At 44.1% G+C, this 27,065-nt stretch overlaps 4 protein-coding genes across 6 annotated transcripts; 3 read left to right on the plus strand and 1 right to left on the minus strand.

Annotated features, from left to right (window-relative positions):
- Positions 1 to 1,137: 1,137 nt before the first annotated feature.
- LOC129597010 (uncharacterized) lies at positions 1,138 to 5,275 on the minus strand. Its single transcript, XM_055494428.1, has 7 exons — positions 5,039 to 5,275; positions 4,768 to 4,888; positions 4,505 to 4,659; positions 3,101 to 3,549; positions 1,999 to 2,896; positions 1,485 to 1,907; positions 1,138 to 1,353 (listed from the first exon to the last, which is right to left on the minus strand). The coding sequence occupies exons 5-6, from the start codon at positions 2,867 to 2,869 to the stop codon at positions 1,489 to 1,491; spliced, it is 1,290 nt and encodes a 429-aa protein (XP_055350403.1). The 5' UTR covers positions 2,870 to 2,896; positions 3,101 to 3,549; positions 4,505 to 4,659; positions 4,768 to 4,888; positions 5,039 to 5,275; the 3' UTR covers positions 1,138 to 1,353; positions 1,485 to 1,488.
- Positions 5,276 to 6,138: 863 nt separating this feature from the next.
- Positions 6,139 to 9,991, plus strand: LOC129597011 (uncharacterized). Its single transcript, XM_055494429.1, has 7 exons — positions 6,139 to 6,646; positions 7,045 to 7,428; positions 7,877 to 8,062; positions 8,341 to 8,484; positions 8,651 to 8,713; positions 8,804 to 8,956; positions 9,518 to 9,991. The coding sequence occupies exons 1-7, from the start codon at positions 6,385 to 6,387 to the stop codon at positions 9,760 to 9,762; spliced, it is 1,437 nt and encodes a 478-aa protein (XP_055350404.1). The 5' UTR covers positions 6,139 to 6,384; the 3' UTR covers positions 9,763 to 9,991.
- Positions 9,992 to 11,306: 1,315 nt separating this feature from the next.
- LOC129597006 (uncharacterized) lies at positions 11,307 to 14,756 on the plus strand. Of its 2 annotated transcripts, XM_055494422.1 has the most exons (9): positions 11,307 to 11,746; positions 11,851 to 11,925; positions 12,043 to 12,429; positions 12,817 to 13,026; positions 13,110 to 13,172; positions 13,295 to 13,393; positions 13,483 to 13,527; positions 13,822 to 13,929; positions 14,332 to 14,756. In XM_055494422.1, exons 1-9 carry the CDS (start codon positions 11,479 to 11,481, stop codon positions 14,595 to 14,597), a joined length of 1,521 nt encoding a protein of 506 aa, XP_055350397.1. In that variant the 5' UTR covers positions 11,307 to 11,478; the 3' UTR covers positions 14,598 to 14,756. The 2 variants fall into 2 exon arrangements, with proteins under 2 accessions (XP_055350397.1, XP_055350398.1); XM_055494423.1 differs by lacking the exon at positions 11,851 to 11,925.
- A 756-nt stretch (positions 14,757 to 15,512) lies between these two features.
- On the plus strand, positions 15,513 to 24,770 carry LOC129596999 (mucin-17-like). Of its 2 annotated transcripts, none has more exons than XM_055494415.1 (10): positions 15,513 to 15,979; positions 17,911 to 18,333; positions 21,834 to 22,022; positions 22,105 to 22,167; positions 22,317 to 22,385; positions 22,516 to 22,572; positions 22,955 to 23,062; positions 23,155 to 23,202; positions 23,276 to 23,482; positions 24,122 to 24,770. In XM_055494415.1, exons 1-10 carry the CDS (start codon positions 15,721 to 15,723, stop codon positions 24,385 to 24,387), a joined length of 1,689 nt encoding a protein of 562 aa, XP_055350390.1. In that variant the 5' UTR covers positions 15,513 to 15,720; the 3' UTR covers positions 24,388 to 24,770. The 2 variants fall into 2 exon arrangements, with proteins under 2 accessions (XP_055350390.1, XP_055350391.1); XM_055494416.1 differs by having other exon boundaries at positions 22,958 to 23,062.
- The last annotated feature ends 2,295 nt before the right edge of the window (positions 24,771 to 27,065 follow it).

Genomic DNA, 27,065 nt, shown 5'->3' on the forward strand with positions numbered 1-27,065 from the left:
CCGGTCAAGCTCTTTAAGCACACAGGGCACTTCGAAATCGCACAACTACAAAAAAAAAGCAACAATGATTCCCCTACGTTTACTTAATTCCCCTACGAAGATGACACTTAGCAAAAAGGACGCATGCTTTAATTATGCTTACTTCTGGAACAATCTTCACTTCGTCTACAAAGGCATAATAGCCGACGTCTCGGGATGCTGCTTGTGAATGGCGAAGTGCGGCAAAGAATCTCACGCCGGCCTCAGCATCGTGCTGCCCGGGATTTCCCTTCAGGACATCACTGGCATCTAGCTGGCGTAAAATGTTGTTCTCTGATTTCCAGAGCGCACGTTTGGCACATTCATCCCAAGATAACCGTTCATCAAGGGGACAGTACTGCTTGCCAGCATTTTGAATAACGACTAAGCCGTTAGGATTGGCCGTGAAGAACTGTTTGGAATACGTTAGCTGTCCGTTCCTTTCAAACTCTTTGAACGCGGGATGTTCCTGCATATCATTTCGCGATATGCACAGATGTTTGTTACCGGTCACCTGAAGATGTTCAGATGGATGTTTTAAGAAATAATTATCGTGGAAGTTTTACTAGCACAAAGGTTATGGGATAGGCGTTCAGCAGGCAGTTTATAGACAGACACACACCTTCATAAACAAACTGCGTGGGAATTGGTATTGACCGGGGTTTTCTTTCATTTGAAGATATTCACGCTTAAACAGATCGTAAATCTGCGGTCCCACATTGTTCCGATCGAATTTACATTCCACCTCGCGCGCTTTGTGCAGCTGACCAGGAAATTCAACGTCAAGGTTGGCAATATCGCTGTTGGATAAGCAGCCCATGGGCACTGTTGTTGCAGCGGGGAACGACATTGTTGAGGAATTACTGGGGAATACATGAGCGTGAGCGTTAATTCTAAATGTTACAAGAGTATAATTATGCTGGTTTTTTAATTGGCTACACGATGGATACAGGGCAGTGTGTCTTTAAACATGCTGTTCCTAATATTATTAACTGCAGAAATTTACCTAATCCGTACATATATGTTTGACAACTGCCACAGGTTGGTATAGGTTAGAGTTATTGACACTCGTGTTTTGCTGATAGACTTCCAATTCCATTCCACTTCCTTACCATCATCACACATTCTTGTTTTGAACAAAGAATTACATACAGCCCAGTATTAAAAACAAAACAATCAAAAAACTAATAACTGTTATTAGAAATCTATACCAATCAGCCATGAACAAGATACACATCATCAACGTTAGCATGGAAAAGAATCAGGAAACAAAGGTTTTAACACAAATCCAAATCTTCATTCCACTCTCCGCTGGTCCATCCTTCACCATCAGATCTACAAAAATGCCGTGATAGTTAGAAAATAACTCAACAGACTGCTGCTATGTGGCAAACGATGCAGCGGAAAAAGATTACTGCACCTAAATAATAATATTCTACTGTTAATATTATCATTTCTTGTCTCACCTTACTACTGCTGCTGCTTCTTCTCGTTGACCTTCTTTTTCTTGCGCCGATCATTGCGGAGACCTGTGCCAATGTTACTCCCGTTCTTGGCCACGGTCTGCCGCTCTTTCCGCTGCTTCTCGGCACGGTGGGCACGGACGGCAGCTTTGTGCTTCTCCTCGGATTCCTTCCGCTCTTTGGCGGCGCGCTCATCAGCATCCTTCCGCGCCTCAGCCGCTCGCTCATCGGCCGCTTTCTTCTCCCGCCGTGCTCGCTCATCCGCATCCCTCTGCTCCTGCGCTTCCCGCTCTTCCTTTTCCTTTTTTGCCCGGGCAGCTCGCTCATCTGCCGCCTTCTGCTCCCCCTCGACCCGCTCCGCCACTTGGTGCTTCTCCGCTGCCTCACGCTGCGCCCGTTTTCTCGCCTGCAGTTCGGCTGTACGCTCTGCCACAGACAAACAATTAGCATTAAAAACTAAGAGAACATAAATTTGACACAGAACCGAATCTTTAATTCACTGCACTTAGCATCATACTTTGGGCGACGCGCTCAATGGCTCTATACATGGCAATGTACAGCCGATCGCCCATGGCGGGAGCAATATGCACTTTATCTGTGTGCAGGAACTTGTCCTTATGGATGGCGACATTCCCAAGCTCGAAGGCAGGCATGTTGATGAAATGCCAGTTGTTCCGGGCATTTTCGCCCTCCACGCAAAACTTCCGCAGGCTCTCGTTGATATAGCGGATGGCGATATTGCAGTGGGGTCGGTTGATCTCGGTCTCCGGCACTTGCATCACAAAAATTGGGCTATAATAATGCTGCAGGGCGTTTTTAACAGCATTTAATTGGGTGATTATGTCGGATGCCGGCTTGTGGTGATGGGTAGTACTTAAGCGCTTCCCGTACCAGAAATTCTTCACATCGTTAGTGCCGGCAAGGAGAATGAGCTTCTTCCGACGGTCGGCAGGAGGCAGCGCAGTCCCGTAGTGCTCGCGGGCCAGCTGGATCATGTTCCACAGGACTTGGTTGAAGGTGGCCCCGGCCTCCACGTGGAATAGGGCATCGCGCTTCGCAATGGTTGGGTAGCGGCGGTATACTACGGTGGTCGAATGGCGCCAGCTCTTCCCGGACTTGATCCAGCTGTCCGTGACAAGGAGCGTACGGCGGCCCTGGGAATCTGTTCCGACAACGACCTTCACCTGTCCATATTCGCCCACAACGTCAGTACTGTTGAGGCGCTTCAGCTTCGTGAATGCTTCTTCGCTCAAGAAGCGGTATTGGGATTCGTGTTCCTCAAGAGGTGGACGCGGATGGACCAGGTAATCGCAGTTCGCGGCTTCAGCATCTGGAATTGGGATGTGTTCGTCCCCCAACGTGTCGATGGGCAACAGTTCTGACTCCATAACGCAGCAGCTACTACCTGCAAAAAGCTTTCAAGACACGCAATATAATTAGTACGTACTACATACGTACGTATTGTATGCAGTCTATGAAAGTACTTGATTATCATTATTATTACGAGTGAATAATATTTGTGTTAAATTAGAAATTGCTTAATTTAAATACTAGTAGTACGTACGGATCCATCGTGTGCCATGCAGAATACCTATAGTGTACAGACAGATACTACTTACGCGTACACTTCCGGGGAGGATATGGAAGGCTACCCGTTTGTCCGTCCGTCCGTCACAGCGGCGAGTCCAGGTCGCGACGCCTGCACTACTACCACCCAACTTTATCAGTCAGGTAGCAGTCTCTGTCCGGTAAACCGATTGTGAGTCAGTTACGCGGACTGCAGGCGGTGGCACACCGACCGATGCGCTGCTAAACCAACGGTTAGTCAGTTGCCACAACGCATCAATCGGCAACTGGTCCCTGATGGAGAGGTGCAGGACAGCAGGTGGCTGGAATACGGCACGGACACGTCGCGGCGAAGAGGGCAGGAGGCGATGCTGGGATTGCTGAACCAACTGTAAAAGTCAGTTACCGCAATACCCCCGCACTACCGGAAGGAGCTGGCTTGGACAGAGACTGCGGAGCGAGGAACGGCCGGCACTGATCAGTCAGACGATTCCGGTGGAAACTGCAATAGAAAAAACACTGGTAAGATACAAGTATTGGTACACGTACACCTACACCACTACTGCTCTACGAAATATGCACAGAAAATATTCACATTAGCTTTCCTTGTTGCCAGTATACTAAAGTATTAGATAAATCAGTACTGTGACTACTTGCATAATGTGCAGATAGAACCCACCGCAACCGCCCGCGCGTTGCAGTGGTCTGAACACTGACTTCGCTGGTTGCGAAGTTGGTCACTACAGCCCGTGGGTGGCTGGTAGCTTGCCCGCCAAATACACTTACACATAAATTCCACTGTAATAAAATTAGTTCTTAAAAAGCTCAACAATCAGATATTTCTGCTAAAAAGCCAAAAATAAATGAGATATTTGGATTCAAGTGTGGGCAGTAACAAAATATTCCCCCTTGCTCCCATTGAACAACAAAATCTTTTTCTTATTTTTTGTCTGATAGTTCTTATTCTAGCGCAACTTTTGTAGTCATATTTCTGTGGTAGGAGTTAACACGGAGAGAGCGGAAGCGGAATTTTTTACTTCCACTTTTTCCCCCAAAAATCGCTGCTTAATAAGGAATATTCATGTCCAGTCAATAATTTTTTAAAAACATTTAGACGCGCGAGAACCATCAAAGAATATTGCGGTTTTCTTGTGGCCCTTTTCTTGTGGCCCTGGCCCCTCAAAGAACCATTCAAAAACTAACTTTACCCTCTCCTATTAACCCCAGCCTTACTCGTTCCGGGCGCATCAACGGGTTTCAATTTTGACATGACTGGATCCGCAATAAAAAACTGCACTAACGAAATTGAAAATAAACACCAAAATTGTTTGTAGAATTATTTTTCGAATTATTTTACTCAACTCCCCACACTTGATGCGATCAACCTGTATTCTTGATTTAACTGATTTTTTTTAAAAATTCAAATAAAATGGAAATTTAAAAAATCAGTGACGAACCCGATAGGTGAGCGAGAAACAATCCGAGCGCTGACGGATGATCAAGAGGCAGGAAGTTACTCCGCGGTGTTATCGTGTAGCGGATTGCCCAGTGTGCAACTTATGGTTTTATCCGTTCAGCTTGTTTTATTCTTTCCCGGATGGCTAATTTTTTCCTGTAATACCAAATAAAACCCATATCCACTTTATGCATACATCAAACACTGGATCACGACGCAACCCCGACAGCAATACGCAGACACAGGGCAAAGTGAAAGCTGTACCGTTTACATGCACACTCTCGGGGCTGGAATCCAAGGTTGGCAGATGCTGAACGGTTAAGGAGATGCTCCCGTAGACGCGGCAAAATCAGCCTGCCACACAATTTCGACTGGATAGCGAATTCTAGAATACGTAGTAGAAATGTACGTGAAAATATTGTGACAGATCTTAAAGTCGCTTCCGCCTTACGATGCTACAATTCTATAAAAACAAACCTAAAAACCTGGAGAGCCATCATTTCTGTCACTTACGAAGCAAAATAAAAATCCTTACCGGATAAAGATGGCTAATCCAAGAGTATGGGGAAGATTGAGCAGCCACAATAACCACCACAGGTAAATCGAGACCAAAAAAGAATCAGGGATATAGCGCTGTTTGCTTGTCGTAAACACTATGGGACACCATCAATTCCCTATTGGCACAGCATAATTTACACGGTTAAATAACGGAAAACCTTAAAAACACGTGGGATAAACTTGAACTGGGCTGATTTAAAAGCCTTTAAAGACATCAGCGGGTTCTTCTTTTGCTGGGGACTCCAACGCAGTTGCAAACGCAAAGTACCGTGTGGCAAAAAGTGGGCCGTGTGCCTTGGCAACTGGGCGCAGGGTAAAATGCAGGTAAAGCTGTCTGCGCTGTATCTCTTACACAGATACAGCGCAGTTATATGTGCGGCGCAGCCTGACCACCCGCAGGCTGGCTGACACCTGCTTCGTTGGTAGCGAAGTACGTCACTTTGGCCCGTGAGTGGTTGACGGCTTTATTAATATGTTAATTTAATATTGATTTATACAGATGTTTATTTTAACTTTGAAAATAGTATTATTTAATATTTTATTTTATTATTTAATTCCAGGGGCAGTTGGGGGTGCCTGCTTCTGGGGGGCAGTGGATCAGGGGTGGCGCCCAATGGCGCCAGAATGATCACTTATCATCACTCCTACATAGTTCTCATTGTTAAAAGAAAACTGCGCCCTCTTGATTGTCTCCGTTACATGCAATATCATTGTGGAACTAGCAGAATTTGTAAACGAAAATTTCACTCTTTGAAAACGTCAGTACCGGCGATGTCAGCGACGACAATACCAGCTGCGAAAATGATTTCCAGCGGACCGTACAGACTACAGACCGCTGAAAACTGTTCAGGAAAGCGTCCTGAATGCACAAATGCACAGGTAGGCACTCAAGTGACTCAACAGAGCATCTACCGGTAGTTATTGCTGGATCCAAGCCGCCTCTCCCGTACAGCTTATTATGCACCTGTACGAGCGTCTAACAGAATGGGCTAATGGTGTGTCGTATGCAGGTGCAGGCCGGTTAATCCAGGCACGACGCATTTCCTTGCCAAATGAGACTACGAGTACGAATAGCGTTCACTCACTCTCCAGTCACATTCCATTCTCTGCACACGGCACGCAGATTATTTATCACCTGAGTTCGATTTGGCGCAGTGGCATGGCCGAAACGGTTGCATCATAATTTTTGTTTTGTCTACGGACAGAAAATTTACAGCTGCCAATTTCGTGAATTTATCCAAAGTATGATCGATATTTAATTAGGTGCGACTTTTTGGCATAAGGTCCTAACCTAGGGTTGAATAATAAGTACTCTCGAGATCCATGGCGCTGGATTGGAAGCTGCTATTGGTGATTACGAGCATGGCCCTCGTCATGCGATGTCCCTCCGGGACCCGTGGCTGTCCTCGACCACCGTCGTCCCGACCCTGGTTACTGGAGCCTTATAATAGCCGCGCCGGGCACTGTTCATGGATGTATTATGCGCCGACGCCGCAGTACAGGAATCATTACCAAATCACGTTGTGGAGAAAGAGCCCTCATTACCACGAGCAACTGCTGTGCTTGATTAACGCCCTGACTGACGGTAGGTTTAATAACGTTACGCAGTGTCCGCAAACATCAGGGCTTTAATATCATTGCATTAGTGGCTGTTCATACAGTGTAGCGTTGGTTCATACACTGCATTATATCTTATATGGCACTGTACCGTAAGTAATTTCATATACTCGTACCGTAATTATCGAATGCTCTGCATTTTATTATAGCCCAGAGTGCTCCAGTTACGGGGATGACTTCTATTGTGGGAGGGCCTATAATTCGATAATTACGGTACCTACTAAAAATTCTGTATTTAAAATAATACGTGTTGGTAGAAGATAATTATCATACAATTGATACGTACAGAGTACGTTGAGAACATAATATATATACATATTTGGCTTTATTACGGTATTTTACCGTTTCTGCCTCGTGTACATGTAGACCGCCTGCCACTGTCCAAAAAAGTTGATTTCATAACGGAAGGCAATCCTGTTCGATTATCCTGTCATCCACTGGAAAATGTCCACCGGAACATTCACATCATGCCCGACCATTTTACCGGCTTTTATGACCATGGCACCGGTCTCTACTTCTGGACCAAGGACTCGCGGCATTTCTGCGAAAAATGGGAGCGGACTCATAAAGATTATAAGTGCCACGGGGCCGTTGATCGTAACGCGCCGGATGGCGAACTATGGATCAAGTCTTTCACAGCGGCGGACGAGGGCGACTACGCCTGCGCGTTTATCGAGAAGTGCGAGATTGAGGGCTGGTGGTGTTCGCTTCGTGTGGGGCTGGCTTACCGCCTCCGTGTGGCGCCCAAAAGTGAGTATATCAGCTTATAGCACAAGAAAATTCATTATTTTTCTATCCAGTTAATTAGTTTGCAGCTTTGCACCCCGAATTAAACAGATTAAAATAAAATCTTCATACAAAATATAATTCTCATCGCTATAATTATTTTTTTACTATCAGCAATTTTTTGTAGCATGTTCCTTGGGTCACACTCTTTCATTATTGACTGATTTTATTATTCTGTTCAGAGAAAAACAATTTTTATGGTATCGACTGGACTAACGTCGTCGATGTGCTTTGTAAAGGATTACCGGCGCCGTAACTTAATAAACGCTCCGGGGCGATAATTTCGGGGGGGGGGGCTTTTATTATTTCGTGGCCTACGGGAGGGGGCGTTTAAAACCGCACGGGGCGTTAATTTCGGGGGGGGGGCGTTAATATCGGGTTTTACGGTATGTGGTATTTTTATTATTAACAGAAACTGCAGTGCCGGCGCGTACCACCCCTGGTGCAACAAAGTCCTATCCACCGACAACTCAGAAACAAATTCAGCCGGTATCATCGGCTAGCTTCATCACACCGCCGACCGCTTTACTGCCCACACAGTGGTTTAGCACAGATACCACAAAGGGAGAACAAGCTTCCAGCGCCACTCAAACGACAGGTACACGCCCTATTTAGTTGGCAAAAAATTTTTGCGAACATTTTCTTTTTTCGCGAATATTTGCGTTTAGTTATGTACATTTCTTGAACCGGCATTTTTTCCGCGTTTTTTTCGGCGGGTTACAGTCTGACAAATGCAACCGCTCAAAGGTTTGCATCACATTTTCTGATTTTCCCAATACAGGTGAAAAAATTATTAACTTTTGGAAAGAGAAATGCAGAGATAATATACGCGGCACCGAGTTATCTCGATGAAGTGGATGCTTTTTACAATTTTAGCGGGTTTGATGGGAAATACGACATCAAGTGACACCACAGCGTTCTGGACAACAGCGATATCAGACGTCTCAGCAGCGGAAATAATCGATAGCAAAGATCTGTATTCAAGCCTTGGAGAAACACCTACAGTATTTCAGCTTCCTGGTAATTCCTGTTTTGATGCAGTTAATAAATAAATATAAAATTCGCAATCCGAAATCAAACCATCATAATATTCTTTATTTATTCAATGAGTAAACATAATTTTACCGATATTTTTGATATTTTTGTTATATTGTTTGATCTTATTCTAATTAGCATTTTTAAGCAGCGAGCAGGAATGCAATCGTAACCGCTTCCATCGCTAGTGCCACATCCCCATCTCCCAGTACCGGTAAAAAAATCATTATTTATTGAGCTTACACTTTTACTTTTATTGCAAAGTAAGTCATCAGTCTGAATTATTGTTTGGCTATAATTTTAGCGCAGTTGGTGGGAAACGTGACATCGACTGTCTACATGGCGACAGCGACCGGGCCAGCGACGTCGCGAGACACCTCGTCGGCTCCAATAAGCATCGTTTCTGCTGACGACGAATCCCGAAACTCGAGCGCGGACGGCATATTTCACCCGCTCGGTAATCCTTCAGTCGATTGCATCAATATACATATACATATTTTTTAACGTTTAAAATTTGATCGTTTTAATTAGTGTAAATCTGCGCAAGCGTACTGACATGCGTACTGGCGGCTGCCAAAAAAACTATCAGAATATACATATTCACATGATTTCACTGGTTTGCATGGCTGCTGATATTATTGAGTCAATTATCATTGCATAATCATTGCTGTTTATTAGTATTAAATTTATCGAGATCAGTATGATTTATAATTTAAAATTATAAATCATACTGATCTCGATAAATTTAATACTAATAAACAGCAATGATTATGCAATGATAATTATTAATTTTCTTTCAAAGTCGCCTTTAACAGTCATAAGAATTTAGTTTTATTACGTATTTTTATGATACAAGACTATTCCATGATAAAAACTTTTGATGGTATCGGTGCAGGGCGATGCAGTTTGTTAAACGTAGTGAATAAATTCATAAATAAACTATAGTACAAATGCAGTGTTCTCTGTTTTCTGCCTGGTACTTTAATTAAAAACCGCATTTTCCTTTTCATATATGCAGATGAAAATAACTCGTCGATCAGCGAAACGGTCTCAGTAGGCACTCCGCTGTCCACCGTAGCCAGCTCGACCGTCACTGAAGAAGAAAATGTGTCCACAGAAACCGTAAACGATACGGAGGAGGTCACCGAATTCGACTGGGTTCCGTCGGATCAGCGCCGTCACACCATGTACCCGTCCGAGTGTCCGGCCTGCACCGGGAACTGTCCTTGTCCGCCATCGAAGCGCAAGCGCAAGCATTTATGAAATTTTGGTTCGGTCGATTTCTCATGGCACTGCCACTGTGCTATAGTCAGGTTAAGAAAAATTAGCGCTAAGTTATGTTCTCCATTTGCTATGTCAGAAACTGTTATACCAATAAGCGTTGTTTTGGGGAAAATATCGGAGCGGCTGTTTTTCTACTGCGTGATGCATGGATAAGTTTCAGTAATTCGATAAACTGGTGATTCTTAGCGGTCGGCAACCAGAAACCAGAATGAAATAATCGTAATAAAAGCTGCGATGATTCCGCTGCACTGATTAATTTTATTTTAATCGTACTGTCGTGCAACGATATCGCGCACTTTCTTACGTTTTATTGTACGCTCTACAAATCAACGAGACTAATGTAAAATTAATATTGTAAATCACACTAAGGTAAGTTGTTAGCAAATAGCAATTTATGCACACTAAGGCAAGTTGAATAAACGCCGAATAAACCGCGCGCAGCTTATTTCGCCTGTTAAAAAAGCACATTTACTGTTTGGCGTTCGGAAATTTTGCATTTCGATTTCTCCCACCTGGGACAATGGACGGAATGAATGAATGGATCGAACAATTTCCGAACGCGTCGTACTGGCTGTGGAGGGCAGTGCAGGAGCAGCGATCGATCGCCGTCCTAGTTTCGTTGCCAAAACATCCTTCTGTCGTCCAGTTTCCAGCGTTATCTGTACGCATGATACGCAGTAGCCAACTAACCGGGCCGAAACAAATACCTTCGTACAAATTAACTGTAAATGCTGCATTATGCCGCGCTTCTTTCGTGTATCCCAGTACCGCAGAACGTCATACAGGCGATTTTCTGGCGGTGATGTTCAGTGGTATTGTGCAAGAAGAACGGCTTTCATTATTTTATTTAACACACATGCTTGCTCTTTCGCTTCCTTTTTTTCTGCGTTGGAAATCAGAAAAAAATGCAATCGAGTGACATGATTGTCACACGACAAGAACTGTTTACATGTTGGCCGATACGGTTAGTGCTCAGTAGATAAACGCCGTACGCAATATCGTACGCAATATACGCAATATACTGTACGCAATATACGCAATATGCGCAATATCGTACGCAATCAGCAGAACAATCCTCGTTCCATGCCGGTTTTGAGAAAGTGCTGCCGAACATGAATAATATTATTAAGCCCCTGTACGAGTGCGTATTGGCTGTCGTAGGTGAGCCGAGAGAGCGTCAATCGGGGCAATACATACACATTTCCATGCCAATGTGCACTAACGCAGGAATATCGATAGTACGCATTCCAGAGAACATTCCTGAACCCTTGGCTGCCAGCCAGTGCCGTATTTAATAGGGATGTGCTGTCGTACAATCGTACTGTTCGTATACGAGCGCCTGTAAGAAGTACAGTACAGGTGTAGAAGCTGTAGGTGGATTATTAATTGCGTTAATAAAGGCGTGTCTTGTACGGGTGTGTGCTTATCCAGGCACCAAGCATTTCCATGCCAATCGAGACTGTGTGACGATCTTTTCAGCTCTAAGTCTATTCCTGCATTCCATTCTCTGCACACGTCACTGATTGCTTGACAATTACCAGTTCGATATCGCGCAGTAAATTACTGCGTTTTGCATCATACTTCCAGTTAAGGAAGGGAACGCCTATGATTGGGAAACTCCTGCCAATATCACTGCCAATATTGGGAATATCGCTGCCAATTGGGAAACACATCTGCAGTGTGGCCCAGTGAGTCATGGTGCCAGATTGGACAGTTGTAGCGCTGGTAACGAGTCTGGCCGTCGTCCTGGAATGTCCCTTAGTACACGCCTGTTCCCAGGCGCCCCCCACTCCGCCATGGGAACTGGAGCCCTACAAGAGCCGAGTCCGACACTGTGTAATGCGGCATTGGGTGCCGACGCGTCCGCCACCGGCGTATTTTAACCCAAGCTCTTTTACGTTTTGGAGTAACCACCCTCGTTATCCCGCTCAACTGCTCTGCTTGATCAACATCTTGACCAGCGGTAGGTCGCATACCCGCAGTGATCGCCTTCCTGACAGGGAATTTTCCTCGTAATTATTAGAATATTTTTTGATAAAAAATGGAAAATTGTGAAGTTCTTGATAGATATCGCTTCACTTTGTGCGCTCGCACTGTCCATTTACTGCTGCCGTTTTTTGGATTACATTATCGTACTAACTAGTAAGTAATATTTTATTATGATGTAATTTTCACTACTATTGCTAGTTGTTGTTATTATTTTTGTCTGTAAATACAAGCGTCTTACTTGTACATCCTTCTACCCTTGCGTTAATGTAGATCGTTTGCGATCTTCGAAACGGGACGTGTTTATAACCGAAGGCGAACCTGTGCGCTTATCCTGCCATCAGCTGGAAGATATTCCACGGAACATTCACATCATCCGCGACCATTTTCCCGGCTTTCGCAGCGATAGTACCGGCCTCTACTACTGGACTAAAGATAAGCGACAGTTCTGTGAAAGATGGGAGCGGACTCACCGCCATTATAAGTGCGACGCAGCCGTTGATCGGAGCGCGCCGGACGGAGAAATGTGGATCAAGTCCGTCACCGCGGCTGACGAAGGCGTATACGCTTGTGCGTATATCGAGAATCTCGGGAAGTGTGCCGGTAACTGGTGTTCGCTACGTGGTGGACGAGAATACCACCTCCATGTTACGCCCAAAAGTGAGTAAAAATAATATCGATATACTGTAATTACGCTTTTTGCCACGTATTCAGCTGGCTGCCTTATTTCCAATTTGAACAAATAGAAAGCAGATCGTTTTGCTCCCTAAATACTGCATATCCAAATAAAAAATATTATGGTGCCTGTAAAATCGAATAAGATATTTCAATGCATAATAAAAAAATTGCCAACAGACTGTGCTCTCTGCAATATGTAGTAGTCTTATTTAATAATGCAAAAACCGGAGTTTTTGCATTATTACTTCACATACAAATAATTATATATGTATTACACTAATCGCACACTATTTCATCGACGTTAGTCAGTGTCCCTTGCAACGTTCTCGGCGGGCTATAAGATGGAGCGCGTGCCATTTTTATTTTCAGAGACAATGGTGCTTGATACTCCGGTACATGTTACCAGTGCTGTGACAAAACCCTCCACGCCGATCAGTCACACGGAAACTGCCCCGCCCGTTTCGTCGGCTAGTGTCATCACATCAATTGTCGCGCTGTGGCCCGCCCAGTGGTTCAGCACAGTTTCTACAAACGGCGTGCAGTGGAAAGAGCACGCTACCGGCGCCGTTCAAACGACAGGTAACCAAGCTACGTGTCTGGCAAAATTTAAAATTTAAGTCTCTCCAATCGATGAGTTAAAACCGAGATTATTTTCCATCTAGCTTCGAGCAGCAGCTTGACCAGTAGAACAGCTCAAAGCACGACATTTCAATCTGTCCCCTCAGGTGACTTAACGGCTTGGTAACTATCACACCAAAAACATAACGATTGTGTGTTTTTAGTTAGAGATTTTTCGACTTTCTAATTTAAATTTTTTATTGTCATTTTTAAAAAAAAATGATTTTAGTGGAAACCAGCGCGATGCCCTTGTCAGCGGCATTGCCGGACTCGGAAACCATAGACGACTATTCCGAAGAAGACTATTCGGATAACGTTGGCGAAATATGTAGGTAGTTCGCGCGGCTGGTAATAAGCCTGAACACTGCATTTATATTATTCACGTCATTTGGTTACTTATTTTTTTTCTTTTTGTAGTGAAACTTGTGGCCCCCACGGTTGCCACCAGAGCACCGCGAGTTGGTAATTATGCTGATATATAACTAATTATTTGCGCTCCTTTTGCAAGCGATATTAAAGAGTTTACAGTATCTTAGGTTTTTCCAGTCGCCCTAATAAATTTAAAAATTAATAAGAAAATATTTATTATTAGAATCAATTATAAATATGTGTTTAACGAATAAACAGAATTTCTCTGATAAATTTTGATCGGTTTTGTGCTGCTCATGTTGCAACCTGGCCTGCTTGCTTGATGAAATTCAACTGCACATAAATTTGTTTGCACAGAAAATAACAGTTTGGCTGTGACAATTTTAGCGGATTCGAGGAGAAACGCGACATCAACGGGAAGTATGGCGTCCCCGTCACCGACAACGCCGGACACCGCACCTATGGCAGTAGACGGCGATTCTGCCGAATACGAAGGTGAAAGTTATAGCATATGAGTCAAACTGGACACCTCCCGGCTCGTCCCATTATAATAATATCATAATGTGCAATATAACTGTTAGTGTTTTTTTTAATTTAGAAGAATTAGAAAATTATACCTACAAACTTGATAATCAACATACTCTGTATATTAGCTTTAATCATCGAAATCCTGTAATCATTTTATCAATTGTTTATTAAATTGTTTGGTTTTATTATTTTGTTACCAAATTTATATAATTCATATCATTATTATATTGAGATCACGAGAATTTTGTAGTGCATAATTTTTATTAATCGTTAATACCGTACTTATATGGAGAGGTATAACTGTATTTAACTTGATTAAGTATCAGTTTAGATGTTTTCTAAACGAATTTACGGATTGATCTTCTGCAGATGCAGATATCGCGTACGCTGAAGGCTTATCGATGAAAGAAAAGGAAGGTAAACCACCGTTCACTGTGCCGCGGACTGAATTCAGCACGACAATCGTGGATGGAGAAACGGTGTCGACCGCGGGCATGAATGAAACGGAGTACGACGCTGATTACGATCATGCGCCGGGGGATCAGCGCCGCGCGAGTAGTTTCCCGCCCGAGTGTCCGCCCTGTACCGGCAACTGTCCCTGTCCGCTCTTCAAGCGCAAACGCAAACATCTGTAAACAATAATTAATATGGTCGAGCTTTACCTGTATCACACTCATATGCAAATATTATCAGAATATGCACCGAAAACTGCCGCCTTCCTGTATTGTAGGGTTGTTCTGGCCTTTGCGCACCCGACGAAATATATACATAAAAACAGTTTGCACAACCGCGCCTGATTTATCTTGCTTTCTGCGCAGCACTTAGCTTGTCAGTGATACCTCGTATAAGGCCCATAGCCAGATTTGTTTGCTGTTGGTCATTAATTAAGTAAATCCTTGTCAATCGGCCAACAGGAGCCTGACCAATTAAGATTGAATTAACGTACAGCAAAACTGGTTATGGTGCTGCTGCAAATATTTAAAAAAAGGTGTTTATTTTGGAGTACCCGTAAGTAGTTATCTGCGGCTGATGGCAACTCTTTCGACTGTCCCGCAGGCTGAGAACCGTGCAATGCTTTCTTGTTCGAGTCTATCAAAACGTCGAAGAAAGTACATAGAGAGTTTCGCATATAGAAAAAGAATAATCCATCGATTGACATGATCTTCATGTGATAGTTTTTTACTCAAATGGCCACTTTGGATTATTCGGTTCGGTTTATTCGGTTATTGTAGTGGATGGGCTATAAAGCGATACAGGGATGGCGCCCTATACAGTATACATTCCAAGGAGACATTTCTGGCTGTAAGCCAATGGAACCCAGAAAATACTGTCGTATCACGCACCTGTAATATGCCTGTATGAGAATCTAACAGGGCGCATTTATATCATGGCTATTGTTGGGTGTGTCGTCACTGTCGTGTACGAGTGCTGGCTGATCGAGGCAGGCCGCATTAACTTCCATGCCAATGCGATAACGTAAGCACCGAGACGATTTTCCCAGCATTTACGCTCTCCTAACCACATTCCATTCTCTTCACACGCCACGTCGATAGTTCTGTTCGATTTCCGCATCAGCATGTTAATTGTTATAGTCGACAGACTCGACACGTTCTTCATCCGAAATCTTCTTACGGAGGGAAAGCACACCTGTTCGATACTGCTTTCGTTTTGCACGTGCGTACGGATCATCGTTTTGACGGTTTGACCTAACTGGTAACTTGTTGATTGTATGTGTAATATTGCATCAAGAACACAGCGATGACAATGCTGTTGGTGCTGTTTACGTGTCTGACCGTTTTGGGAATCCCCTGTCCGGCGCAGGGCTGTCCCCGGCCGCCGCCACCACCATCAAGAAAAACCTTCCCGTTAGATCTGTATTGGAGCTATTCGCGAAAGTGTCAAGCACCCGGCAAGATGATTTACCCGCAGCCATCCCGACCGTTAATCTGGGCGCCGTGGGCAATAGACCGTCGTTATCCCGATTATCTGCTGTGCATGATCAACATGCTCTCAAACAGTAAGGCTGGTATCTTCTACCGTAATGCATTACAGCATACAGCTAGCTATATTTCTGAATTTTACATTTCATACCTCGTCATAATCGTTTACATTTTAGAAGCTATATTGACAGAATTATATTTCCTACATTACTTGTATTTTACTGTTTTTTCCTGTCTTGTCATTTTGCATTTTATTGGTTTATATACAATGTCTATCATCACTATATTTCGACCAAGTTGGTAGGGAATGCTTATATTATTATATTGGCAGGGAATTCTTATATCCTATGTTTTCTTGTTTTCTGCTTTTATAATGCTTCTAGATTTAACTTAATTGTCACGTGCTTCAAGATATTATCTTGTACTTTTTATTTGTATTTGTTATACCCATTCGGCTTATAGAAAACAATTAACGTCACAACGCAGTACACATGTACGTGTACGTGTACATTCCAGTGCAATAAATCAGGTTAACTGTACATACGAAACAATGGCACGTCCTTATACACATACTCTGTACTGTATGAGTAAAAGATGTTGAAAATGTACTGCACTACTGTACAAGAATATGCTGTAATTTTGGAATGATCTGCTAATGTGGCTGGCACTGGCTGCACAGTGCCAGACCTGGGCAGTTATGAGATTTCGACTCATAGTTAGAGTTAAGAATTAATCGCAGCTCGCGAGTTACGCTATGAGTTAAGTTAGCCGCAATAACTAGAGTTAACTGGAGTTAACTTCTAATAAAAAAATTTATGATTTTAGTAATCAGCTTCAAGTAGTCTTTTATGCATGCCGATATCAGTTTTTCCAGACTTGCGACACAGACCATTATTAGTTTTTCAATCTTAAAACTGATTTTTTAAATTCATGCTTTTTCTCTTGTTTCTTTTTCATGCTTTTCCTGAGGGAGAGAGCGACAGACGCAGTGTTCTTGAGAGAAGAAGATAAAGTATAAATGAAACATAAGAAAGAATAAGAATGAAACAAAAGAATGAAACATAAGAAAATATAAATGAAACAAAAAGAAAGAATAAGAAACAAAAGAATGAAACATAAGAAAACATTCTTGTGTTTTTTGTGTTTTGTTCTTATTGTTTTTCCTGCCTGTTTTCTCTCTCCCTCAAGAAAAAATCAAACATAAAAAAGTTCTTATCTGATAAAATTCCTCCTTCTTTTTAACCACACAAAAATTCCTCCCTCTCAAAAGTTCTCTCTCTTTTTGACCCTGGTTTTTTGGGGCCGAGCGCCGGCAACGCTGAACTTTTTTTTATGATTTCGCTTCACAATGGCTACCGAAGTTAGTGTAGCTGTTTGACAGCGTTGACCGCATTATTACGCTTCCCTTATGGGCAGGTAGCGAAGACGCATAGGCGATCAATTCCCGTGTGATTTTGGTCGAACATGATTTGTGCTCTCGATGACAAAATTTTGAAAAATACGTTCTCTGCACGCTGTTAATTAAGCTCAAATTGAACGACCACACTCACTGTCAGCATGGACTCCCCGATGCATATTCACCTAGTCAAAGCCTTGGGCGGTCGTAGTGTACGTCGGCTCGAGGAATTGTATGCACATACTTTTGTACACACATACTTTTGTAATTATGGCAATTTATGCGATCCAAGGTTAAAATAACATTTTTTCTGATATTTTCTATATTTTAATTTCATTTTTGCTTTCAACTGAAATCCGCAGAGTTACGCTAAACTCGAGTTGCGCTTTATTATTTCTGAGTTGCGCTAGAGTTAAGTTTTCGTCCTGGCGAGTTAAGCTTCAAAGTTAAGTTATAACTCGTTAACTCGAAAAAAACTCGCGCTAAGTTAAATAGTTGAAATTAACTGCCCAGGTCTGCTGCACACTTTCACAATTATTTTGAGGAACAAAGCAAAAATGCGGTACTTGCTATCATCAAACGCGATGCAAACTTTCCTCGTCCTCCTTGCAGATCGCTCACCATCATCTGAATTCGAGTTGCACGTCACCGATGGCGCCCCGGTAAAATTAAGCTGCCAGCCGTTAGAGACGTTCGAACGGGGAATTCACATCGAGCACCAGCATGTTCCGGGTCTTGGGGAACATCGAAGCGGCATTTACTACTGGACTAAGGATCAGCGGAAATTCTGCGAAAAGTGGGAGCGGAACAGTGAGAAAAACAAGTGCGATGATGGCGTCGATCGTAGCGCGCCGGACAGTGAAGTGTGGATCCAATCCTTCACAGCGGCTGACGAGGGCGTCTATGCCTGTGCGTATATGGAGAACTGTATCAATGAAGACAATAGACACGTGCACCTGCACTATTGTCCGCTACGTGTTGGACCAGCTGTCCGCATCCATGTTGTGCCCAAAATTTCAGTTGTGCCCAGTACAAGTGAGTAGTTCAGCTCAGTTCAGCATACAAATAGTATATGTAAAGTTTATCACATCCATTTTATCCATTTTATCGCTCACAATTCTTATTTTTTTCTGGACTATACTGTTGCATCTTGAGGGATTATATCTTAGTAATATAACTACAATACCGACAGAAAAGCCATTTAATTATGCGTTGAAACGCGTCATGCAATGGTCGCCTTAGGGGGTATTGCTAAAGTCTGTGACTGTGACTGGGTGGGACTGGGTGGGAGTGGGAGTTTATGTGACTGGGACCTTCTGTAACTGTGACCGTCTGTGACTGTGCCGGACTGGGCCTGGGAGCGATTGGGACTGTGATCATTTGGGACTGGGACTAGTGTGCGCTACTTTACGCCAAATTGACCGAAAGCGCACTTCCGGCCAGTTTTTTAACCGAAGTTAAAAATGCGTGTGTTTAAACTGCAAACATTTTAATCGAAATTCGTCTGGCCAATCAGAAAGCTAAGGCGGTAGCTCTGAACGATTGAAAGTGTCCGTGTGTTTGAGGCCATCAAATAGCAGCTTTTTAGATCGCCTGTTTAAACAGCACAACAGTTAATTTATTTTTACCTGAAATTGTGTGATGTCAGCGTATTTTTTTACGAAAGCAAATTCTTTAATTTTTTATGAATGAATATAATTTACAAAAAAAGAATTTTTTGAAATTTGCAATTCGTCAGCAGTGGTACGGGCCACACACCTGACCATGAGCTTGAGACTCGTCACTCGTGTACATGCACGAAAACTTACACTTTCGCGCACTCCCAAACGCATTTTTGATTCGGTTATAATATTCTGTAGCCAGAAGATTTGTATACGCTGGCGTGGAAACCGTTTGTGCGCGCAACATCCGGCGTGGCCATAACACCGTCGCCTCGTTTGCAGAGGATGGTTTTTTGTGATTTTCGATGTATCTGTCCAATTAACTAACAGCATAATTTGCGCAAAAAAAGATTTCAGAATACGAACTAAAAAGAATTGAAAATACGAAATGCATATTACGAGTATCTAGTTAAGTAAATTAGTGTTTATTGCTTGATAATTATGAAGTAACTGATTTCTTAACAGTAGAAAATTAGTACACCGATAACCATAATTTACGTTTTTCGGCAACTACGTATTTACTGTGAGTCTGTGTTACTGTACATAACTGCGGTCAGTTTAAAACTCATGAGTGTTTGGAAAAATTATCGGAAAGATGAAATTTCTGTACGCTGTTATAGTATTATCAAAGGCATTCAAAGTGGACCTATTTATATGAGGCAGCATTGATGCCTAACAATAAAATTTGTTGCATGGATAACATTTATAATAAGGATACAATTTAAATATACAATTTGCTAGAAGATGGGATGGATGCTGTTGCCAGCAGTGCAACTGAAGGCACCGGCAGCATTTAGACCAGAATCACCAGATGTATAGAACAATATTATGATACTGTATTGTGCACAATTTACAGTGAACTGCACATGTATTGGCTGTAAACATATAGTTCGGACAGTACAAATTTAATACGAATTAAAATGTCGCATTAATTGTAAGAATAAGGTATATTCTAGAATTTGGTGGTTAATTCGCGCAGAAATAGCCTATAAAAGATTTTCCATAAATCACGTAAGCAAGGTAAGTAATTTACTGTACTTAGTTAATTTCTTTCGTGCAGTTTGCGCGGGGTTTACTAGTCAGAAAACAATACTAGAAGAGCACACGTGTCACTTCGCTGCAGAACTTACATGGGTTACTGTTAACGGTAAGTAACGGTTATTTTGCCACTTTCTTAAAAGGCGTTTCCTAGCCTCCTGTGCTTGTACATCCAGCCACTGCTCCAGTCAATATCGCGCGATGCGCTGTTACATATTTCAGAGTTCATGCAGTTTTTGAATTATTGTTTTTTTTTATGGACAAGACCAGGGAGAGACCAGGGCTTGTATGTTGTAAAATTTTATTATTAAAAATTTTGTTGTGTAAACTTTTATTGACGACAACCATTAATGCATTAAAGGTGCAAAACTTTAAAAAAAAACTTCAGTTTAAATCTGGCTGGAAGTGCGCTTTCGGTCGATTTGGCGTCAAGTTGCGCACACTAGTCCCAGTCCCAAATGGTCACAGTCCCAATCGCTCCCAGGCCCAGTCCGGCACAGTCACAGACGGTCACAGTCACAGAAGGTCCCAGTCACATAAACTCCCACTCCCACCCAGTCCCACCCAGTCACAGTCACAGACTTTAGCAATACCCCGCCTTAGGATAGGTGCCTGCCTGCCATGTAGTGTTTTGTAAGAAAGGATTGCTCCACCACCTATATTGTGGTTTGCGAGTGCTGTACTATAACTATGCTCGTACAAGTATTCCTAGTTGGTATAGTACAAAACGTTAGCACACCAAAAGAGTACGATATACAATCGCTATTATCGGAGGGATATTACGAAGTTCGGCAAGAAAAAGGGTTCATAATCACTTTCCTCCTCATTTTTGGTATCTAGCTTTTTTCCTAAAATTCTAAAAAGTGACAATTTTTCCCGGTCGGAAAGCAAAGGGATACACGAGTAGCGCTAGTATCATGATCATTCTACAAGATCTACCGGTTCGACTTGATTTGGTTCAGCGGATGGGCTTTGGCTGCATTATTTGTATAAACGCAGAAATGTCGTAAGCATGTCCACCGCATGTAATACATTCGACAGCAGCCAATGCGTACTGCTATACAGACATTTATGCGCCTGTACAAGGACATTCAGATGGGCGTTGCTGGTGTGACGCGTTGTGGATACAAGCTGACCGATAAACTACGCATTTGCTTGCCGATCGAGATTCGAGACCACGTTAACAGCGTAACGCAATTCCCTTCCGAATATGCACACCCTGGCACAGCCATGCTTTGCACGCAGCACGCCAGTTTCTTGACAATCGAGGTCGATTCCGTGTCTGGGCATTATTAGAAGATCTTCATTCCCTGTTCGGTTGTAATTAGAATACGGAAGAGAAGTACGACGTGTACATTGAATTTAAATACTCGTACAACGAATAATGCTGTCGCTCCGCTTTAGCTTTACCACTTAAAACAGTTCCATGTTTTACCACTGAGCGTGCTGAGAGTGTCACGTGTTGACTGCAAGGAAAACACGACATTCTTGACATTCGACTGCCATGACGCTTCGCTGGATGGTGATAATACGACTAACGTCTGGTTGTCCTCATTGAGGGTCCCGGGGTCAACTGCTGTCCAACCCGCGTACCCAGAAGTGAGCATCGTTATTCATTTGATTAATCAAAACGGCTCAATCCACCATACAAATTTGTTATTAATTTCTCCGCTGGCCGCTCTGCATGCCAAATTAATTTTCAAATTATGTATCAAAATATTTGTATATAAATTTATATTAAAGCAGTAATTTTCGCAAAATACCCACTTGACCTCGTCTGACGCGCGTTGGCCTCAGTGCGCTGTAACATGGAGTGCGTACTTTTTCTTGGTGCAGAGACTTCAGTGCCAGATATTCCTCGAGATACCACCAGCGCCTCGCCGACCAGCCAAGCCGAAACGCCCGTATCGTCGGCTAGCGTTATCACGCCGCTGGTCAAGTTGCGGCCCGTCCAGTGGTTCAGTACGGTTTCCACGAACGGCGCGCAGCGGAAAGAGCACGCTACCAGCGCCATTCAAACGACAGGTAATCAAGCTACATGTTTTGCTGAAATTTAAAATTTTTTTTCTCCATTCAAAGCGTTTGAACCGACACTTGTTCCACGCAGCTATAAGCAGCAGCTTGACCAATACGACCGCTCAAAGCACGACATTTCAATCTTTCCCTTCAGGTGAATACTAAACGGCTGGTAACTAGGAGAACAGAAATACAAGGATAGCATTATTAAACTTGTGTTGTGTTTTGTGTTTTCAGTAAGAGATTTTTCAACTTTCTTATTTTAATTTTTAATTGTCATTTTTTAAAACAAAACGATTTTAGTGGAAACCAGCGCCATGTCCTGGCCAGTGGCACTACCAGACTCGGAAACTTTATACGACTATTCTGAAGGTAAATATTCGGATATCGTTGGCGAAATATGTAATATCTGTAGTTCACCCGGCGGGTAATAAGCATGACAGCATTGGCAGCGAAATTATATTATTCGCGCCATTTGGTTATTCATCTTTCTTTTTTATAGTGGAAATTGTGGCTCCCACTGTAGCCAAAAGAGCACCGCGAGTTGGTAATAAAACAGGTATATATATATAACACGGTAGCTCTAGCCACCACTTCATTTATAATCGTAGTACTAGCGCAGCGTTATGTGCACGCTACTAGCTCTGTCCATACAGAGTACGACAGATTATTTAGACTTTCGAACGGCAAAAACTTAATGTTTTTCTCTCCAAACGCATAATATTTTTCTCACCACACTCCAAACGATATTATATTCTTAACGCTGCGATCGACAACCGCTCACAACACGGCATTTCAAACTGTCCCTAGAAGTGCGTTAACGGCTAAGAAATTACGAGAACTGAAGTAACAAGAGCATTTAACACTCTGTTTACAGTTAGAACATTTAAAACTTTTTGGTTGCAGTGTTTAATTGTCAATAATTTTAAAAATAATTTTAGTAGTATCCAGCACAGTGTCTTCGTCAGTCGCAGTTCCAGCAGTCTCGCAGTCCGACATAGTCGATTACCATGCCGAAGAAGATTTTTCGGACATCGTTGGTGAAATATGTAGGTACACTTAACTCCCTGTGCTTGGTAGTAAGCAAAGAGTACTGCATGATCAATCAGGCGATCTAGTTACTCACTTTCGCTGCTTACAGTTGAATTGGTCGCGACTACCACGACAGCCACCAGCTCATCGCCTGTTGGTAATGAAATATAAAATTTTTTTGCACTTTTCGCAACCGGCAGTCAAAAATTGTTCCGATCCGATTTTTGCAGACACCAAACCGTCATCGATTGCGGGAACGGCTTTCCAAGCCTATAGATCGCTGCCTACGTCGATTTCCTCGACTTTCACGCCATCCAGCGTGTCAAAGGTCACGGAAGCAACAACGTCGACGTCCGATAAGGCACCTTCGGAGTTCACACGTCCCACAAATAGTTCGCCGTTGGAAATGGATGCGCTCAGCGCTGCTCACATGACAGGTGAGCAATGCCGGCTAATCTTAAATTTTTCTACAATCGCTTTGATCATTTTATTAATAAAATATTACTACAATTATGTAAGTAAACCATGTCACGTTACGGTAAAAATATGAATTTGTTGAAAGAATGGATATTTGTTTTTGTCCTTTTTTATTAGTTTTTTGTTGCTAGCATGCCACCATGCTTGCCTAACTTATCGAAATCTTGTAAAAAACTACGATCACACAGAGAACAACAGTGCGCCAGTGACAAATTCAGTGGAAAATGTGAGATCAAACAGAGGTATAGGGTCCCCTTCCGCCGGCCATACAGTAATTATTATACAGTCATTTCATAATTCCGATTTTTATCATCATTTTCAGACTTGATCGTAGAACCTGAATTGATGAACTTTATTATTAACATCTATCGTTAAAATATATAATTGGTGTCATTGCCATATTTACATGGTATCACTATGATATTTACGTATACTACTGTATGAAAAATATTTTGTAATTTAATATGTTTGATTAACGACCCATAAGTTTTTATTTAAGTTACACTTACCTGGTAAGTAGCTGTATTTAACGTAATTAAATTTGAGCTTTAAACTTTATACGATGTTTTCCAAACGGATTTCCTGATTGTTTTGTGTAGACGTCGCTGACGCCGAAGGCACATGGGTGACAGAAGCGGAAGGCTTCAAAAACGGCTACCCGCCGACGCCCATGTCCAGCACGACCGTTGTGGGAGAAGATCAAGAAACGGTCTCGACCGCGGGCGTGAATGATACGGAGTACGACGCTGATTACGATCATGCGCCGGGAGATCAGCGCCGCGCGAGCAGTTTCCCACCCGAATGCCCGCCCTGCACCGGCAACTGTCCCTGTCCACTCTTCAAGCGCAAGCGGAAACATCTTTAAACAATACCTTTCGCCCAGCTTTTTTAATGTTACACTGATATTCAATCAGTGTACTGTAGTGACACAGGTTTAAGGAACGTAGGGGAGGCGTGGTCAGCGCACCCGGACCGTCGGTCTCTTTGATCTTGAAACGGGCCGACGACTCGTGTCTGCTGCTGTGTCATTACAGTACTTTGTGTTGCAAATTGCATTTTTTGTATAGTTTAATTATTCTGACCTTTGTGTGTCAGACGAAATATTCAGGAACAATTTTTGTACAACCACGCCGGTCTTATTTTGTTAATCGCGTGGCTATTCGGCTAATCATTGGTCTAAGGCACAGCGCGCGATTTATTTGCGGTAGATAATTTACTCTAGTAGATAAATTTTTTGACCAAAAGGACCTGGAAGCACATGATATTTAGTAAAGAATTTACTAAATGATCGTCCTGCACTCTTCATTCGGGCGTGTCCATATCTAAATGCACCCTTCAAAAATTTACAACATTTTCCTTTCGAGTAGTCAATACAGCAACGTCATCACATGTTTTAATAACAGGCTTATTCGTATGACAAATTCGCTGCTGCATTTCTCATATTCCCAGTTTGCTGCGTTCATCATACAATTGCCTGCTCAGAGTAGGCCTGACAGATAACCCTTTGTCGCTAAAATGACAATTAACGAGTTAATTGATGTTAATGTTAGCTGGAGGACATGCGCTCCCGCTCTTTCTCCTTTCGCCGTGTGTGGCGAGTTACGTGAGTCTGTTGGTGGCGCTGCGCGTCGCCGTGGCGCTTAGATCAAAGCGACCGCCGTCATGCACGGGCATGCCGTTTGCACTTGGCACTGTTCGTACGCTCGCATTGCATCTTTCTGCAGTTCTCATTGCTGTCTGTTTTGCTCATTCGATCGTGTGCGCGCGAGTGATCTGTTCTTTTTTCAAGACAGATCTTCATCTTCTTGGATCTGCAGCTTGGATGTAGGACTTCGAGATGTCCGCACGCCAGCTTTGTTGGCTGTTCATGTGTGAGCGCAGCTATCTAGCTGATCACGCGCTAGTTTCTACCTAGCTGCTGTCTTTGCGACCGCTCAGCGTTTCATTCAACGCTGGCTAGCTTTGTTACCATCGACGCTGGCTAAGTTCACACCTGATTTCATATTAGCGCATTCTTTGTCATCTAAATCCCACTATCCGAAAAAGAGCCAACGGAACAGCTCCCGCTCGTGGCAGCTCTTGAACGCCACCGTTCGTTATGCACCCCTGGAGAACCATCATTACGAGGCGAACAGCGGGCAAGATGAACAACCACTCAGCGCAATAAAACGATCAACGGGAAATTCGCCATCCGTTACCCGTTGCAAACGGAAAAACAGGGTGCCATGGACCGCTACACCTACCTCTGCCGCGGGACAAGCCACCAACGACGGCTGCACTGTCATAAGACGGTAAGTAGGCCCCTACTACGGCTGCACCTACTTCGGACGGCAAGGGCAGGCAACCAGCGTCAACTGCACCTCCTTCGCGCAGTAAAGCGGTTTACCCAACTACGGCTCCAGCGAGCCAGGTCTCTAGCCACGGCCGCACCCACCATCACCGCAGGAAAGCCTGCGGGAGAGGACTGTGGTAACCTCCAACGGCAGTAGGACCATCAGTTACGATTAGACCTCCCTCCGCCGGCAGACAGGCCTCTAATCAACGGCGGCGCCTCCTCCGACGGCAAGTAAGCCACCGGCAATGGCCGCACCTTCCTCGGACGGCAGACAGGCCCCCTACCAACGGCGGCGCCCTCCTCCGACGGCAAGCAGGCCACCAAAGACGGCTGCACCTTCCTCACACGGCAAGGTAGGCCTTCAACAATGGCCGCACCTTCCTCGGACGGCAGACAGGCCCCCACCAACGGCGGCGCCCTCCTCCGACGGCAAGCAGGCCACCAAAGACGGCTGCACCTTCCTCGCACGGCAAGGTAGGCCTTCAACCATGGCCTTCCTCGGACGGCAGACAGGCCCACACCAACGGCGGCGCCCTCCTCCGACGGCAAGCAGGCCACCAAAGACGGCTGCACCTTCCTCGCACGGCAAGGTAGGCCTTCAACCATGGCCTTCCTCGGACGGCAGACAGGCCCACACCAACGGCGGCGCCCTCCTCCGACGGCAAGCAGGCCACCAAAGACGGCTGCACCTTCCTCGCACGGCAAGGTAGGCCTTCAACCATGGCCACACCTTCCTCGGACGGCAGACAGGCCCCCACCAACGGTGGCGCCCTCCTCCGACGGCAAGCAGGCCACCAAAGACGGCTGCACCTTCCTCGCACGGCAAGGTAGGCCTTCAACCATGGCCACACCTTCCTCGGACGGCAGACAGGCCCCCACCAACGGTGGCGCCCTCCTCCGACGGCAAGCAGGCCACCAAAGACGGCTGCACCTTCCTCGCACGGCAAGGTAGGCCTTCAACCATGGCCACACCTTCCTCGGACGGCAGACAGGCCCACACCAACGGCGGCGCCCTCCTCCGACGGCAAGCAGGCCACCAAAGACGGCTGCACCTTCCTCGCACGGCAAGGTAGGCCTTCAACCATGGCCACACCTTCCTCGGACGGCAGACAGGCCCCCACCAACGGCGGCGCCATCCTCCGACGGCAAGCAGGCCACCAAAGACGGCTGCACCTTCCTCGCACGGCGAGGTAGTCCTTCAACAATGG

Source organism: Paramacrobiotus metropolitanus, unplaced genomic scaffold (assembly GCF_019649055.1).
Source record: "Paramacrobiotus metropolitanus isolate TYO unplaced genomic scaffold, Prichtersi_v1.0 Parri_scaffold0000099, whole genome shotgun sequence".
In the NCBI taxonomy this organism is placed as follows: Eukaryota; Metazoa; Tardigrada; class Eutardigrada; order Parachela; family Macrobiotidae; genus Paramacrobiotus; species Paramacrobiotus metropolitanus.